The 17,904-nt window shown below is 37.9% G+C and overlaps 1 protein-coding gene across 4 annotated transcripts; it reads right to left on the bottom strand.

Moving 5' to 3' along the window:
• Positions 1-241: 241 nt before the first annotated feature.
• Positions 242-16,901, bottom strand: LOC103710691 (MADS-box transcription factor 50-like). Of its 4 annotated transcripts, none has more exons than XM_039115535.3 (8): positions 16,469-16,901; positions 16,144-16,364; positions 1,942-2,023; positions 1,597-1,658; positions 1,420-1,519; positions 1,290-1,331; positions 1,085-1,126; positions 242-845 (listed from the first exon to the last, which is right to left on the bottom strand). In XM_039115535.3, the coding sequence occupies exons 2-8, from the start codon at positions 16,326-16,328 to the stop codon at positions 681-683; spliced, it is 678 nt and encodes a 225-aa protein (XP_038971463.2). In that variant the 5' UTR covers positions 16,329-16,364; positions 16,469-16,901; the 3' UTR covers positions 242-680. The 4 variants fall into 4 exon arrangements, with proteins under 4 accessions (XP_038971463.2, XP_088561834.1, XP_038971464.2 ...); XM_088705708.2 differs by having other exon boundaries at positions 16,495-16,602; XM_039115536.3 differs by having other exon boundaries at positions 16,144-16,367; positions 16,469-16,598.
• Between the last annotated feature and the right edge of the window lie 1,003 nt (positions 16,902-17,904).

Genomic DNA, 17,904 nt, shown 5'->3' with positions numbered 1-17,904 from the left:
AAAAAAAAGGAAAAAAAGAAAAAAGAAATGCATCACATGAAGATCTAAAGGTGAAAAATCTCATGGTATCACATTGCTCAAAGTCCTACAAGTGTAGCAACAAGCACTAAGAATTAGTATGAAATAGTCTACGATTTAGTTCTACAAATTAAAAGCCATGAAAGCTGGGAAAATCTTGGCAACCTGGTGATGCATCTCATTCTTATTCACAAAGCTGCACACTAATGCAATCCAGCTCCCATTTTTGTGAGAATCTTCTTTATACCTTTTTTCTTATTGTACCTTGAAGGAAATGTTCACCCAGTACTTGTAAACATTCCATGTTTTCGGTGCGCATCGGTTCAGTGTAAACCACTATGTACATTACAAATACATAAAATTATATAAAAAAAAAATTCATCCAAGTCCAAATCTTGGAACGATTAAGAAATTTGAAATTATCATGTCTTTACTCATACCAGATCACATAGATGATAAGTATGTATATTTTTTGAATTCTTACTCTTTTCTGACAAATTTGAAGGTCTATAACTAACACCGAAAACAATTCACTCTGTTATTTTGACCTTTTGATGTCCCATTGTTCGAATCGTTGTAAGGATTGAGGATTTGAAGAAAAGTTAAACAATTGGTGTGTCATGAACTTATTGTTCGGAGGTGTGCATAATCAAGTGCAAGCTCTAAACCTGTGACTCATATTTGTTGAGGCTAACATGATCCTGTTGTTTAGCCTCACTACTTCCTGGCCTTCCAATAATCAGCTGTGTCTCTACCTCCATATTTTGACGGGCCTGATCATTTGCAGATGCCTGAGTTATCAGTTGTACCGGACGTTCTGTCTTGCACTACAGATAAAGAAAAATTTCGAGTTAGTAAGGGTCTTGAGCTCCTATCATGACGCGCTGATCTACGCCAAATGAACCATGGGCACATTTCCCTTGAAGTAAGCAATTCAATGGGGGCAAATTCTGTTGTATAGGTAACTATCACAAATGACCAGGCCATGCATTGAAACCAAAAGAACTCTTTGATGTAATGATTTGATGATGGATCACAAGGATAATCTGCATTAACTGACTCTTACCTTTCCACGTAATGATGAGTTCTCTTCCAAAAGAATCCTCTCCTGATTTTGATAAGCAAAAGCAAAAGGAATTCTTTATTAATACTATTAGTCCTTGGAAAAATATAGCATTTTATGCAAGTATGAAAGAGTAAACTGGCAGGAGATAGGGTCTCCTCCTCCCTCCGTTTTTCTCAAGAAGAGTGTGAAGGTGGTAGTAGCTTACATCTTCTTTTAGCTGTGCAATTTGCTCCATTTGCATGCGATACTGAATAAAATACAAGTAGCATCTATGGTAAATAATGTTATATCGTAGGTTTAATTCAAACAAAAGAAATAATGTCATTAAAATTCACCTTTCTTTCCTTGATTTTGATTAGGCTTTGCTCCAGCTGCATCTCTAGTCCATGGACTTCGTCTAACAAACATGATCCTAAACCCTCACCCAATAGCTTCCTGCACTAAATTTTAATCTCCTAAAGTGTAACAATGTAAACTAGAAAGTAAGCTATAATTAATGTTCAAAACTTGACCTTTTAGAGGCTTCGAGATGTTCAATCTCCTTTGTCATGCTTTCAACTTCAGACTTCCGTTGCTGCAGTTCCAGCAATTCAGTGTCAGAACATAGACTTGACAAACAAATCAGGATAGCAGAATACTTGATTTTAAGTTGAAAAGTTTTCTCCTTGGTGCACTCTTAGTGATCAGAATTATATATCTCATTTACTATATACAGCAGTCCGCAGCATGCCATACAAATATACTGTAAATCTCTCCATATCCCTGTTTCTATGGGTGTATTTCAAACTGTTAATCTCATGTGAGTCAGATAATAGGATAGGTCTAATTGTTCAAGCAAAAAGTGAATCACTCCCAACCTGCATAATTCGTTCTGTTGCTCTGATGTTGATGTCGACATCTTTTGTATGCATCAAATAACGATCGATTGTCTTTTGCATGCTGAGGAATCACAAAGTGAAAAAAGAAAAAAGAAAAATAATCACTTCAAACTAGATTTGGCTGACAAAATTGGCATCAAATAGTCGTAAATAATATTCTTGGCAGAAAAAGAAATTCATTAAGCAATAAATCAAACAGCTAATTGTCCATTATTCCAGTTAAATGGACAAAATAGAGTGCTAAAATATATCATGATTTGAGTCAGCCAAGTCACAAAATTAGTATTTAAAGTTACAGAAGACAAAATAGAAACTTATAAACAAAGAACATGCTCCAATAAGTAAATTACAAATACATTAACTCATACCATCACAGATCAATATAAACAGAGATAATATGGCATAGTCATGGTTCCAATAATATACAGTGAGAATGGGCAATCAAACAATATGGTTCATACAAGAAAGCACAATTAATATAGTTTTTAAGGAAACCAGGAAGGCCAGAACCATATTAATGCACCGACAAATTCAAGATATTTTGGGGAGTAGAAGAGTTTCAACATTTTTTAGAGAACTAGTATGGATGGAAACCTGGCAAAAATCGGGTGAGGGCAAGATCGATCCTAAGTCACTGGTATCAACACCCAGTGATGTTATAAACTTTTTTGGGAATAAAATAATTTCAACATAATCATTTCGTGCTCATATGCACCCATTCTTCATGCCGAGAACTTAATAGCCACTTTATCCTGTTGTAAAGCATATATGGAAGTTGAAGCTTGGGTAGAAACAGGAAATAAATTTTAGAACTATAGTGACAAAAGCGAATATACTCATCAGGCAGTGCATGCCAACAACTACGAGGAGTGCAGAGCTCATTGGATTCTTACATAGTTTTATATAAGCAGGCGATATCTTGTATGTTTCAGGTCATAACTTACTGCATGAGAGCTTGTCATTTTTATATGCTAGCACTGATTATTGAGCCAAAATTCCCGAAGGATTTCTAGCATTTATCCTAAAGTTTTAGGGACCGTTTTCCAAAAATTCCATTTTAAACATCCATGTATCACCTTATTTTAACTTGCAGGCACTTGTTCAAATTACCAAAGTTAGAGGCTTTTGCTGAAATCAGTAGAAAATTTTGATCCATTTGTCACAGACCATAAAATGGCTTTCATTGTTGTTTGTGACTTACCTGTGTTATTCTCGTTTCTTCTGTTGCGTTGTTCTTCCCCATCTTCTTGATCCTTTAAGGAAGATATCATGCAACATGAAAGTGTCATGCTCAAAAATTTTCAACGATCAGAGTTCTTATACCATCTAAGTGATGGGCGTAGCCTTATACTTTAGGCAAATGATTAGGATGTACAAATACTTTAAATTAATGCTGTGTTTGTATCGGATATGTGTCATATACTGATACTTGCTAGATATGGATAAGATGCATTCTAGATATTTATTCTAAGTATCCTACATTTTTTGAACTTAAAAAGGACACCGAATATTTCTCAGATATGCTAAAGATACTTCATGGATACCCTTGAGGGTGAGGAGGAAGGCTATTTTAGACATTTTGATGATGGAAGCTTATTTAGAACCTGGTGATGTTAGTGTTATTATCTGGGGGGGGGGGGGGGGGTGCGCATGTGTATGTATGCATATTTGTACATGCATGCATGCATGCATATTTGTACACGTACACACGTACATACACACACACACACAGACACACATTTGGCTTATGACCAAATGGAGTTTGTAGATGTTGATGTTACAGATTGTGTATGGATTATATTGGGCTTAACCATTATGCCTAATGGATTCTATTTTACATCAGCTAGAAAATATAGTTATTCATTCTCAATACCTACTTGTATCATATATTCTTTCCAGATTTTTTATATCATTATATCTAAAAGTGTTTTATATCCAATGTGTTACCTGACATCCTTCTCCTAGAATCCATGTCATATATGTATCTGAATCATATACGCATCCCAGCACCATACATCTTTGATTCTACTATAGATCATATGATTTACAAGTGATGTTTCATTTGTATCTATTAGCAATTTTTTAATATTATTGAAACCATGACAATGAATACCAGTACGGGCACCATACTTTGCATAAATATCTCAAAAACCACTTAAACATGGAATAACTAAAAAAATATTTACTAAGCATTCATTTTAAGGTAAAACTTTAAAAATTGAAAATAAAATATGAAAATACAAAAAAAACAACAATCTTGGTATAGTACCAGGATGTAGGAACAAACACACAAAAGTTGAGCTAAGTTTCTTATTATCTTTAGCTAATTCTGGTTGCTAGATCTCTTGGTTAGTAGATACTAGCAAGTAAAATTCTAGCTATGATATATTCTTCTCTGTAGTGATTAAATTTTAATTGACAAAAATAAAATAGATTTTTATTTATATTACCAAAAATTATATTTTTTTGTTATTTGAGCTTAGTCAAGCCAAAATGAGCAAGCTAGCAAATCTCAAGTCTGGCTTTGTTTATATTTTTGGCTTTGGTTTGAAGCCCAAACTCGACTACTGTACTAATCAAATGAAACCCTATCAATTATAAGCCAAATTTTAGTCAAACATAACCTAAACAAGAAGGATTCACTCACTCACCCTTACTCATAAGAGACATGTGACTATTCAAATATAAGAAGATTTCTCTAGATTTCATCTCCAGGAAAGGTTGGAAGAGGTCTGTTAATATAATACAATCAGCTAGATCTAGTTGCTAGATGCAAGAGTAAGTGAAGGAGTGGATGCAAGTGCGGGTATGAGAGAGAAAATCTTCAAAAAATAAACAACTAGAATGAGGAAATGCTTGGAAACATGGGCAAGCTTCCTATGCAAGTATATCATCATAAGTAGCGTTTCTAGCTACTAAGAGCCAGACGCCACTCCTTGAATTCAAATGAGGACAATTCTCCTACAGGCAGAATGGCTAGTTAATTTCTAGCTAATTGAGAGCATTATATTAGAGAACAAATAGAAGATGGAAGCTTAATTGTCAAATAGCCAACTGACTGTAGGCAATGGATCTAGACTACTACTTAGGTGGTGCCTATGTGACCATGCGACCACTCAGTAAACAAACTTGATACAACATTACTTGATAATTTTTTATTTGACTCCATTAATATGAATATATCATTATAGAAAGAAGTGTGAAACCCGATGGAAATTTGCCAATGCTAGAAAAAAGTGTTGTTAACTTGTCCACCGTGCCAAATTTTGCCGACATAGCTTACAAACGTTGGAACATGACGACGCTTTAAGGTGTCAGCAAGTTAGAATGGATTTTTTGACATTTTTTTGTTAAGTGTCGTTATGTTATGACGCTTAAAAGTGTCGTCAGAAACCAATAATAAAACAACACTAATAAGTGTCGTTGGGTTCCACATATTTTCCAAATCCCTAGCCCGACGCAGCTCCTTTCCTCTCACCCCTACCACTAAGCTCCTCCTCCTCCTTCGCTGCCACTCTATCAGTTTTCTTCTCCTCCTCCTCCTTCGCTGCCACTCTATCAGTTTTCTTCTCCTGCTCCGCCTCTCTATCGGCCTCCTCCTCCTTTACCAGCTTCCTCCTCCTTCAACTCCACTCCGCATACTCCACTCCGCATACCTCCGACCTCCTCCTCGACTCCCTCCCACGGCCTTCACCTCCCTCATAGCCGGCCGCTCGGCCCCAACCGGCCACCGCCTCCAAGAATCCCCTCCCTCTTAGTAAACAAAGAACATGCTCCAATAAGTAAATTCCAAATACATTAACTCATACCATCACAGACCAATATAAACAGAGATAATATGGCATAGTCATGGTTCCAATAATATACAGTGAGAATGGGCAATCAAACAATATGGTTCATACAAGAAAGCACAATTAATATAGTTTTTAAGGAAACCAGGAAGGCCAGAACCATATTAATGCACCGAAAAATTCAAGATATTTTGGGGAGTAGAAGAGTTTCAACATTTTTTTGAGAACTAGGATGGATGGAATCCTGGCAAAAATCGGGTGAGGGCAAGATCGATCCTTGTCACTGGTATCAACACCCAATGATGTTATAAACTTTTTTGGGAATAAAATAATTTCAACATAATCATTGCGTGGTCATATGCACCCATTCTTCATGCCGAGAACTTAATAACCACTTTATCCTGTTGTAAAGCATATATAGAAGTTGAATCTTGGGTAGAAACAGGAAATAAATTTTAGAACTATAGTGACAAAAGCGAATATGCTCATCAGGCAGTGCATGCCAACAACTACGAGGAGTGCAGAGGTCATTGGATTCTTACATAGTTTTATATAAGCAGGGGATATCTTGTATGTTTCAGGTCATAACTTACTGCATGAGAGCTTGTCATTTTTATATGCTAGCACTGATTATTGAGCCAAAATTCCCGAAGGATTTCTAGGATTTATCCTAAAGTTTTTGGGACCGTTTTCCAGAATTTCCCTTTTAAACATCCATGTATCACCTTATTTTAACTTGCAGGCACTTGTTCAAATTACCAAAATTAGAGGCTTTTGCTGAAATCCGTAGAGGATTTTGATCCATTTGTCACAGACCATAAAATGGCTTTCATTGTTGTTCTGACTTACCTGTGTTATTCTCGTTTCTTCTATTGCGTTGTTCTTCCTTATCTTCTTGATCCTTTAAGGAAGATATCATGCAACATGAAAGTGTCATGCTCCAAATTTTTCAATGATCAGAGTTCTTATACCATCTAAGTGATGGGCGTAGCCTTATACTTTAGGCAAATGATTAGGATGTACAAATACTTCAAATTAATGCTGTGTTTGTATCGGATATGTGTCATATACTGATACTTGCTAGATATGAATAAGATGCATTCTAGATATTTATTCTAAGTATCCTACATTTTTTGAACTTAAAAAGGACACCGAATATTTCTCAGATATGCTAAAGAGACTTCATGGAAACCCTTGAGGGTGAGGAGGAAGGCTATTTTAGACATTTTGATGATGGAAGCTTATTTAGAACCTGGTGATGTTAGTGTTATTATTTGGGGTGTGTGTGTGCACATATGTATGTATGCATATTGGTACATGCATGCATGCATGCATGCATATTTGTACACGTACACACGTACATACACACACACACACACATTTGGCTTATGACCAAATGGAGTTTGTAGATGTTGATGTTACAGATTGTGTATGGATTATATTGGGCTTAACCATTATGCCTAATGGATTCTATTTTACATCAGCTAGAAAATATAGTTATTCATTCTCAATACCTACTTGTATCATATATTCCTTCCAGATTTTTTATATCATTATATCTAAAAATGTTTTATATCCAATGTGTTACCGACATCCAGCTCCTAGAATCCGTGTCATATATGTATCTGAATCATATACGCATCCCAGCACCATACATCTTTGATTCTACTATAGATAATATGATTTACACGTGATGTTTCATTTGCATCTATTAGCAATTTTTTAATATTATTGAAACCATGACTATGAATACCAGTACGGGCACCATACTTTGCATAAATATCTCAAAAACCACTTAAACATGGAATAACTAAAAAAATATTTACTAAGCATTCATTTTAAGGTAAAACTTTAAAAATTGAAAATAAAATATGAAAATAAAAAAAACCGCCATCTTGGTACAGTACCAGGATGTAGGAACAAACACACACAAAAGTTGAGCTAAGTTTCTTATTATCTTTAGCTAATTCTGGTTGCCAGATCTCATGGTTAGTAGATACTAGCAAGTAAAATTCTAGCTATGATATATTCTTCTTTGTAGTGATTAAATTTTAATTGAAAAAAATAAAATAGATTTTTATTTATATTACTAAAAATTATATTTTTTTGTTATTTGAGCTTAGTCAAGCCAAAATGAGCAAGCTAGCAAATCTCAAGTCTGGCTTTGTTTATATTTTTGGCTTTGGTTTGAAGCCCAAACTTGACTACTCTACTAATCAAATGAAACCCTATCAATTATAAGCCAAATTTTAGTCAAACACAACCTAATCAAGAAGGATTCACTCACTCACCCTTACTCATAAGAGACATGTGACTATTCAAATATAAGAAGATTTCTCTAGATTTTATCTCCAGGAAAGGTTGGAAGAGGTCTGTTAATATAATAGAATCAGCTAGATCTAGTTGCTAGATGCAAGAATAAGTGAAGGAGTGGATGCAAGTGCGGGTATGAGAGAGAAAATCTTCAAAAAATAAACAACTAGAATGAGGAAATGCTTGGAAACATGGGCAAGCTTCCTAAGCAAGTATATCATCATAAGTAGCGTTTCTAGCTACTAAGAGCCAGACACCACTCCTTGAATTCAAATGATGACAATTCTCCTACAGGCAGAATGGCTAGTTAATTTCTAGCTAATTGAGAGCATTATATTAGAGAACAAATAGAAGATGGAAGCTTAATTGTCAAATAGCCAATTGACTGTAGGCAATGGATCTAGACTACTACTTAGGTGGTGCCTATGTGCCCATGCGACCACTCAGTAAACAAACTTGATACAACATTACTTGATAATTCTTTATTTGACTCCATTAATATGAATATATCATTATAGAAAGAAGTGTGAAACCCGATGGAAATTTGCCAACGCTAGAAAAAAGTGTTGTTAACTTGTCCACCACGCCAAATTTTGCCGACACAGCTTACAAACGTTGGAACATGACGACGCTTTAAGGTGTCAGCAAGTTAGAACGGAGTTTTTTTGACCTTTTTTGTCAAGTGTTGTTATGTTATGACGCTTAAAAGTGTCGTCAGAAACCAATAATAAAACAACACTAATAAGTGTCGTTGGGTTCCACATATTTTCCAAATCCCTAGCCCAACCCAGCTCCTTTCCTCTCACCCCTACCACTAAGCTCCTCCTCCTCCTTCGCTACCACTCTGTTGGTTTTCTTCTCCTACTCCGCCTCTCTGCCGGCCTCCTCCTCCTTTACCAGCTTCTTCCTCCTTCAACTCCACTCCGCATACTCCACTCCGACGCATACCTCCGACCTCCGACTCGACTCCCTCCCACGACCTTCACCTCCCTCACAGCCGGCCGCTCGGCCCCAACCCGCCACCGCCTCCAAGAATCCCCTCCCTCTTAGTGCCTGTCAACCCTAAAGAATGAATTTTGATGATTACAAAACACTTGAGATGATGTTGTGTACTAATGATGTTGGCTTAATTGTGAAGTTTTATAAGTCAAGAAAAATCAGAAGAAATGAAACACTGCAAAATCATAAGTTCTTCGCAAACACTTCATTAGATATGTTCTAAAAGGAAAATGATCTTAATCTAATCCATAGAGATCAAAGATGAAGTCTAAAGTTTTCTGTTTGAAAAACTTGAGTCAACCCCTATGCAAAAAGGACAAGTTTGAGTTAACTCTAGCATGTTTTCTTCAAGTGGCACAGTCAATGAGTCGACCCTCGTATTACATTAGTCGACCCTTGTGTAGTTCAAATTAAACAAAGAGCTTTTACCGCCTCAGACAAAGTTTGAAGAGTCAACCCTTGTTCCAAATGAGTCGACCCCTGAAATTGAAGAGTCGACCCTTGTTCCAAATGAGTCGACCCCGAAATTGAAGAGTCGACCCTTGCGTTTGAAGAGTCGACCCCAGTTCAGTCAGAAAAATTACTGCATGAGTCGACCCTTGTGTTTAAAGAGGCAACTCCTGAAGAAAATGAGTCGACCCTTAAGGTTAAAGAGTCGACCCTTTGAAGTTATCACAGCAAGAGCCAACTCAATATCTTGAAGTGCCAGCCCAGGATAAACATGAGTCGATCCCTGAGTTACATGAGTCGACCCTTGTACTGCTGGGACCACAACGGAAAGCTTGCAACAACTTTTGTCTTCTTTTGTAACAGAAAAGCTTCCTATCAGAACGGAAAGAAAGGAATTCAAATCCCTCTGAAGAACTCGTCTATAAATTCAAGGAAACCTTAGAAAGGAAACAACAAAAAAAGGAAAAGATTCTATCAACAAAGAAAAGTTTCCACTAAGAAAAAGAGAAGAAAAAGCTAAACAGTTCATCATCCTCACCGGCACTCATCTGAAACTTACTCTTGTGAGAAAATCAGTCGAAGCTTCTCATTGAATCGAGAAGAGCTGCTGCTCAAGCATTGAGACATTCTTCTGCAGTCAACTTCTTCATCGGCTTCAGCTTTTATTTTTATTGATTCATTCTATATATTCTAAAGCTTTAAGTTTTCTGGTTACAGCATTCATTTATTTGGATTAACTGTTGCTGTAATAGTTTCATTCATTTGAAACTTGTAAAGATTCTTCCAAGCCTTGATTAGAAGTTGCTGAATCGGAAGTATTCAGAAAAGAAAATAGTTTCTGGTTGGTTTGTCTGAAAACCAACTGGGTTATTTGTGAGCCCGGAAAAACAAACGGTGTAAAGTTTTTAGTTGGTTTGTCTGAAAACCAACTGGGTTGTTTGTGAGCCTGGAAAACAAACGGCGATAGATTTTCGGTTAGTTGCCTGAAAAAACCAACTGGATTTTTGATTGTGAGCCCGAAAAATAATCAGGCTGTAATCTGCTGGATTATAGAGAAATCTTAAGCTAGGCTTGGGGAGTGGACGTAGGTGCTGGGAGTGCACCGAACCACTATAAACTTTGGTGTTTGTGTGTGTGGTTTATCTCTCTTCTTCTACTGCATATTTCTGATTGCTTTTCTCTTCCTATTCACTGCTTTATATGTGCAATCTTATTTCCGCTACTAAATCTGCAAGTTATTGAAAGATAACAATAATTTACACTCTTCACACTTTTAATTTTAAAAGACCCAATTCACCCCCCTCTTGGGCTGCACCTCTGGGCAACAAGTGGTATCAGAGCCTGGTACTCACAGCAACTTTTTGATCTAACAATCAAGAGTTAAAGATCATGGCAGCCACCATGGGATCCTCAATTGCCGAAGGGCAATCTACCAACAGACCACCTATTTTCAATGGTACAAACTTTACTTATTGGAAAGCTCGTATGCGTATTTTATTCAAGCACTTGACTATGATTTATGGACTGTTATTGTCAATGGACCTCACACACCAACTAAGATTATAGATGGCATCACCTTATTCAAACCTGAGATTGAATGGGATGACCATGATAAAAGAATGGCTCAGCTGAATGCAAAAGCCATGAATATTCTTTACTGTTCTTTAGATACAAATAAGTTTAATCATATATCTATTTGCATGACTGCTAAAGAAATCTGGGATAGGCTGGAAGCACTAACCAGGTCAAAGATTCTAAAATCAGTATGCTAGTGCATAAATATGAATTATTTAAAATGAAAAACAGTGAGTCTATAACTGAAATGTTTACTACATTCACTGATATTATAAATGGCTTAAAAAGCCTTGATAGATCTTACTCTAACAGTGATCTTGTTCGAAAAAATTTTAGGTCTCTTCCTAGCTAGAACAGAGGATCGCGATCGCGATCCTTTGCTGCACCTTCTAGGGCATAACGGGGGCGGGATCCGTGGTGGCCACTTAAATGGCCACCAAACCTGCCCAACCACCGCTAAAATCGCGGTGGTGAACGAGCAGAGCTGTTCGTAAGCCTCCTCTGTAAAACTTTTCTCTCCCTTTGCCATTGACCCACATCTGAGCTCCACTAAGCACTTCCCTTCCTTCTCCACCCTGCTCCTCTGCCTCTCTGACTCCTCCCCTCCTCCACTGCTAGGGTTTGGAGCTAGCATTGGTGCCGCCGGAGAGAGTAGCCGCAACTTCTTCCCGGAGCAAGGTAAACCCTAACCCTTGTTTTCTTCTACCTCATGATAACAAAATAAAAGAAAAGAAGAGGGAAGAACCCTGCGGCAGCTGCAGGCCCTCGGCCGCGGGCACCGTGGGTCTTCGTCTACGGTCACCGCAGATCTAGCAAGGGGATGCTAGAAGAAGAAGAAAAGGAAGAAGAAAGAAGAAAAAGGAAGAAGAAAAAGAAGAAGAGGAAAAAAAAAGGGGGGGAAGACTTACTGGTGGACGATCCATAGCCGCCGCCACTGCCCCCGAGAGCGGCGTGGCCGCAAACGTTGGCTGCCTGCGCGACCGCGGAAGCTGTGGGTGTCGGCCACGGGCGCAGGCCGCGAGCTTCGGCCGCAGGTGCCACAGGCCCGGCCGCAAGTGCGGCCAGGGCCCGATCCCTCTTGTGTGGGGGATCTCCCCTTTCCTTCCTTCAAAGGAGGAGATAAGAGGGAGGGGGGAGGGTTGAGAAGAAGATGAGAAGAAGAAGGGGAGAGCTGAGAGAAGAGAAGGTGAATCGAGAAAGGAAGAAGAAGAGAAAAAAAAAAGAAGAAGGGAAGAAGCAGGGAAAGGAGAAGAAGCAGGGAAGAGAAAAGAAGAGGAGAGAGAGATGAAGAGAAGAATCGAGAAAGAGGGCTGAGAAGAAGGTTCTGGTGAAGGAAAGAAGAAAAAGAAAGGAAGGAGAAGAAAAGAAGAAAAAAAGGGAAAAGAAGAAAAAGAGAGGAAAAAAAGGGAAAAAGAAAAAAAAGAAAAAAAATACATAAATAAATAAATATAATAAAATAAAATAAATAGAAAAGTAGAGAAAAGCAAATAATTGATTTTATATGATCTTGATAGGTACAGTGGAGTTGCCCAACTGAATCTAGAAATTTTTTTGACAAACAAAAGTAAATAACCCTGGCACAAATCTTATTGATTTCAAATTGGTGTTTAATTGTAAGTATGAATTAGAGAAATATATATTTGTTATGATGCATTTTCTCGAAAGTAAGATCAAGCATATGATTGCATGTGATTCATGAATTTGATCAAATGCATCCTTTATGAATATTTAATTGGTATGAATTATGGTTATGATAAATTGCATGGAAATGATATTTGTGGTATAATTATGTATTTTAAAACTTTACGATACTATTTGTCATTTTCCAACCTATTATGAAGGTATGATTTATGAAAAAATATAATGAATTATGAACTCTCAGATTACTATGCACGGTCCTCGCCAGCAGGTTATAATAGCTCGGCCAATGGCCCTACCAATGGATAATAATAGTTGGCAAAAATTACGGCCTTGTCACCTACCATCTGAGAGCATGATTTTTAAAGCATGAAATAATGGCAAATTTTACATTGCATCTCCATATTTATGAACTTTCATGATTGAGCATGCATTGCTTTATGACTTATTTTGGATATATTGGCTATAAAATGCTTACTTTGTTATAACTGTTAATTTCCTTAAATAATACATAGGCATGTGAAATATTATGCTTGATCTGGTAAGATGGTGCATGGTTACTTACTGAGCCGCATAGCTTATATATCCTCTTTCTATTATTTTTTATTTATTCCATATAACTAAGTCTACTAGGAGCGGAAAAGAGTACATGAAAATGGAGATGAAGCATAGTTACAGAAATTCATAGAAGTAGCTATGTTAATAAGTTTGGGTTGTAACATTACAAACTCAAGTATATGATTTTAGAAGCTCTGTACCTACTTTCTTATGATTAGTAACTAAATTTGATCAGACTTTATCTTGTTTCATAAAAGAATACTGTTATCACGGGCTTCGTGTTATTGTGGACAGCAACCTACAATATCACAGCCGTGTCATGACCTAGATCTAGGGCACGAAAAAAAAATCATGTCCAAATCCGATCGTGACACCATGGGCCGGATTTGCTCTAACATCATCTGTAACAACCCAAGACCTCACCGAAAAGACTAGCCGCAAGGTATTATTTGGGTTCTTCGGCCTTGTATAAATACTTGAAGATCTATCTAGTGCATAGCTGATGTATGACTAAATACACACTAAAATGGATCCTTACAAAAACAATATGGGATGGACAAAAATTATGAAAAGGTAACGAAGAAAGATATCTCTTATGTCTCATATAATGAAAGTGTTAATATCTTTTGGTATATATTTCACACAAAAATAACATTTGATACATAGATATTTAATCTACTTATTGTTCTAATAGAAAATAAAAAAGAAAATCAACTCCAATTGCAAGGAAAAGAAATCATTAATTGAAAAACAAACCTGCTCATGATGTTATGGACATACCAAATTTAGCTAAATGATGAAATACCTTTGGACAATTTAGAGAAAAAGATGTTATGCATCTTTGATAAAATAAGCTAGTGACTTACACGAGCATACCATTTTGTTTATGAAAAGGAAAGAGTGTAGCATTTGCTCACATACTTACTAAGATTAAAAGTGCAATATTTTGTTACCACATCAAACAGACATTGGCATTTAAGCATCTTTGCATTTCATTTGTGACATTGAAGAAGCATGGTGGCAACTTAAGCATTACAACACAACTTTGATCATCTTTATAAATCATATGTCTAACAACAAACATCATTCATTCAAGTGGAACACACTGAGAGCAAATGAACCATAAATGTTTTTTCATGACGATTCCTATGTTATTGTCCAAACATTCTCATACGTTGCTGCTATATGCTGACAATTTGAGTCAAACAGCTCAAGACATACTTCTTTAAAGAAGAAATCTCTTTCAGTTTCTAAATGCTTTGAACCCTATACTAAGAAATATAGTTTTTAGATTCAGACCATATATCGCACCTTTCAAGATGATAAACTAACATTCAGTTAAGTTTCTATGCTTGTAAAATAGTAGAACTTCATTGAAGCTCTGAACAAGCTTCACTTCACAACACTTTGCTGTTGAAAATAACAAGAAAATGAGTTTAAATGGAATTGCAGTATACATGTTTGTTCTGACATAATGGTGGCTATGTTTATGTGTTTGTTGTCTATCAAAGTAGTCCATGGAAAGAACTTGATGGAAATGTGTTATGTGACAAAGCAAAACATTAGTCAAATCACATTTAATTGCTTACCATAACCAATGCACACATTTCACTTCAGATAATAAAACTAATTGATAAGAAAAGCAAATGTATAATTTTTTGTGCGTAACAATAAAACAAAAGATATAGATTTTATAGTACAAAACGATAAGAGCAGAAAAAACTCTTGATGCCAAGCTATTGACAAACATGTTTGCGACTAGGTAAACATGGTTCAGCAAGCAATGTAAACACCCCAGAATTTGTATCTATATCTTGATTCAAGAGTTCACACACAAATGAAAGGAGCAAGCCGACACATCAAATTAAATAACCTGCAAAATCATAATCACCAAGACACAACTTGAGGAGAAACTTTAAAGCTTCATGGCATGCTCTCCAAGAAAAAGTGTCTTAATTATTAGCAACCGAGACTCGACAATGATGACTAACAATCGGGCTGGACATTTTGTTAGGATTAGCTAGCTACTTCAATTCCTATGCAATTAAAAATAGTTGATATTGTTGGTTCTATTTTCCTCTCTCTAAAAGTCTAAGCCCGTCTTCTTTCGAATATACAGCTGCAAACCCAAATAAATGGAAGCACCGTAGATATATAAACACATGAAATGCGATAACAACTCCTAACTGGTGTAAGAATCTTCCACTGCCTTGTATAATACCCACTAATCTTCTCATCTCTTTCTTGTAAGACAAGAATAATGGTCATCGTTTTCTTTGTCCAGATAAATCTCTCCACACTTGCACAAGAGTGCACCGTCTTTCCAATTTGCTGTCTTCGACAGTGACTCAGTACATAGTACATACCCTCCAATAAAAATGTCTTCTTGTCTCCAAAAAATCTCCCATCACAACCCGTTGCTTCCTTTCTCTATTCCTGGCCCCTCTCTGCGATCCAGCACACATTCATCCCCCCAAAGGACAAAGAGTCCAAACCCGTACAAAAATAATTAAAGAAATAATGCTTTTTTTTTCCTCTAACGATAGTCCTTTTTTTAAATGAAAAACGAGAAAAAAAACCACTTATTATGTAGAAAAAAGAACCACCAACATGAACCTGGACGAAGAGAAAAAGATGATCAAAGATTTAATGCACACACAAACAAGAAACATCCATGGACCTATACACACCCGTCCCAAGATCTGAAGCAAGGTCCAAAGGACAACATGGCAAACCCCTCCCACACGGTACTATTACAGCCAAAGCAGTACGACACCAAAGAACAAACCTTTCGGTTCATCAACCCCAAGAAATCACATCACACACGCACAGAACGGCAAAGAGATAGAGAGAGGACCTGCTGGAGCTGGAAAACTCGTAGAGTTTTCCTCTAGGGGAGAAGACGATGAGCGCCACCTCGGCGTCGCAGAGGACGGAGAGCTCGAAGGCCTTCTTTAGGAGACCATTCCGGCGCTTGGAGAACGTCACCTGCCGGCTGGTCGCGTTCTCGATCCGTCTCACCTCCGTCTTCCCCCGAACCATGATGATCTCCAGCTAATTATTCCACCGTTATTCCCTCTTCTTCCCAAAGATTGGAAGGATTAGAAGAGGAAGGAAGAATAAAACTTGAATTAAACGAGAAAACGAAGAACAGTAGAGGGAGAATAAACCGAGAAAGTTACCAGCAATGGAAAAGGATAGGGGACACCTGGGGCTAAAAAATGAGCCCAGGGAAACAAAAATAGCACAAATAGATCCTTCTGAAGGCCCTCCTTTTCTTTCTTTATTTGTCTCCACGAGGAAAGGCCCCAATAAAGAGGCGACCAACCCCGTTTCCGACTAAAGCAAACCAAACTTCCACGCCCGGTGACGGAAGACGTGAATTACATTCTCCATGATTGACGTGGCAGCATGTGGTAGGTTTCAGAGGCGTACGTCAGAGGGGACGGTGTTGGGTGTTCGGCAAGAGGCAGCTGATGCGGCCACCTGCGGTCCCCTGTTCCGGCGACGGACGTACGAGTCGCCGGTGGAATGGCGATACGTGGCAGTAGGGAGGTCGTCGCGGGGGTAGGGGGCGGACCGAGTCACGTGCCTCGCCTCTTTCAGGACCTCGTCGGGCCCCATCTTGTTTCTCTGAACGCACCCAAAGTTATACACACCGACCTCACTTTTCTCGATCGGTGGGTCCCGCTGCTCCTCTTGGGTGTGGACTTGAGTGGGGTTATTAAATCTTTCGGAAATTTGCCGTGGGAGGGAAGGCGAGAGGGGTGAAGCCGAGCTCCCATTGGCCAAAGAGCTCGTGATTCTCGTCCGGCAGTTTTCCCTCCCATTCCTTTTTGAGTAATTATTAAATGCACCAGGTTTGGGGATGCACCCACACCCAAATTTGTCGGTTCGGGCATAGATGGCTATTTTAGAGTGATCACTAATCCTGACTGTTAGTAGTGCAATTATACCAAAAAATTATACTAAAATATTTAGCAATGTTTTTATTAACGGAGAACAGAGACAAATGTGGTTCTTTAAAAAAACAAACGAGGCATCTTTGGAATCCCATGAGATGGGGCCCACATGATATGTGAGTGACAGAGCCGGCCTTGGGGCCCACTCTCTTTAAAGAAGTCCATGAATTTGGGCTATCGTTTTCCTTTTTCATTCACCGTTTGCTATTTGTTTCCTTTTTCAGGACACGTTGTAGCCTGTAGGCTTCCACAGCGGTAGATCTCTCTCTCTCTCTCTCTCTCTCCGCACGATGCACGAAATCATTGCCGTTTTGGACGCGGGCTGAAGCAAAATCCTGGACCGCCACAAGGTCGACGACAGGGGAAGTTTCCCCAAAGAAAAATGCCACTGCTAAGCCCACGTTTTAAAGGTTCCTTAGATTTATTAATCCTTATAACAAACGTCTTAATTCTCTAGTGCATTTTATTAGGCAAGGAATCCAGTACCACCTACTCTTTCTTTAGGAGACTTCACAGTGACCTATATCAATTCATAGATCAAGCGTATGAAGACTCCTTTACTCCTGAAAGATGAAATAATGTACGTGTGAACAAAATATAAAAGGTGAAATGCGATTAGCAGCACGAACACGAATGAACGCACAAGACAAGACTAG

Source organism: Phoenix dactylifera, chromosome 10 (genome assembly GCF_051530095.1).
Source record: "Phoenix dactylifera cultivar Ajwa chromosome 10, Ajwa_hap1_PhDact_Kaust_v1.1, whole genome shotgun sequence".
Taxonomy (NCBI): domain Eukaryota; kingdom Viridiplantae; phylum Streptophyta; class Magnoliopsida; order Arecales; family Arecaceae; genus Phoenix; species Phoenix dactylifera.
Note: the sequence above shows the minus strand (reverse complement) of the source record. Positions and strands in the feature narration are given on the sequence as shown.

Excerpts from the sequence above, each read along its gene's own strand:
- LOC103710691 (XM_039115535.3), bottom strand. The coding sequence starts at position 16,328 with ATGGTTCGGGGGAAGACGGAGGTGAGACGGATCGAGAACGCGACCAGC. Across the intron at positions 1,659-1,941 it reads CAACAGAACGAATTATGCAG|CAACGGAAGTCTGAAGTTGA; the intron begins GTTGGGAGTGAT and ends CTGGAACTGCAG. Across the intron at positions 1,520-1,596 it reads CATCTCGAAGCCTCTAAAAG|GAAGCTATTGGGTGAGGGTT; the intron begins GTCAAGTTTTGA and ends AATTTAGTGCAG.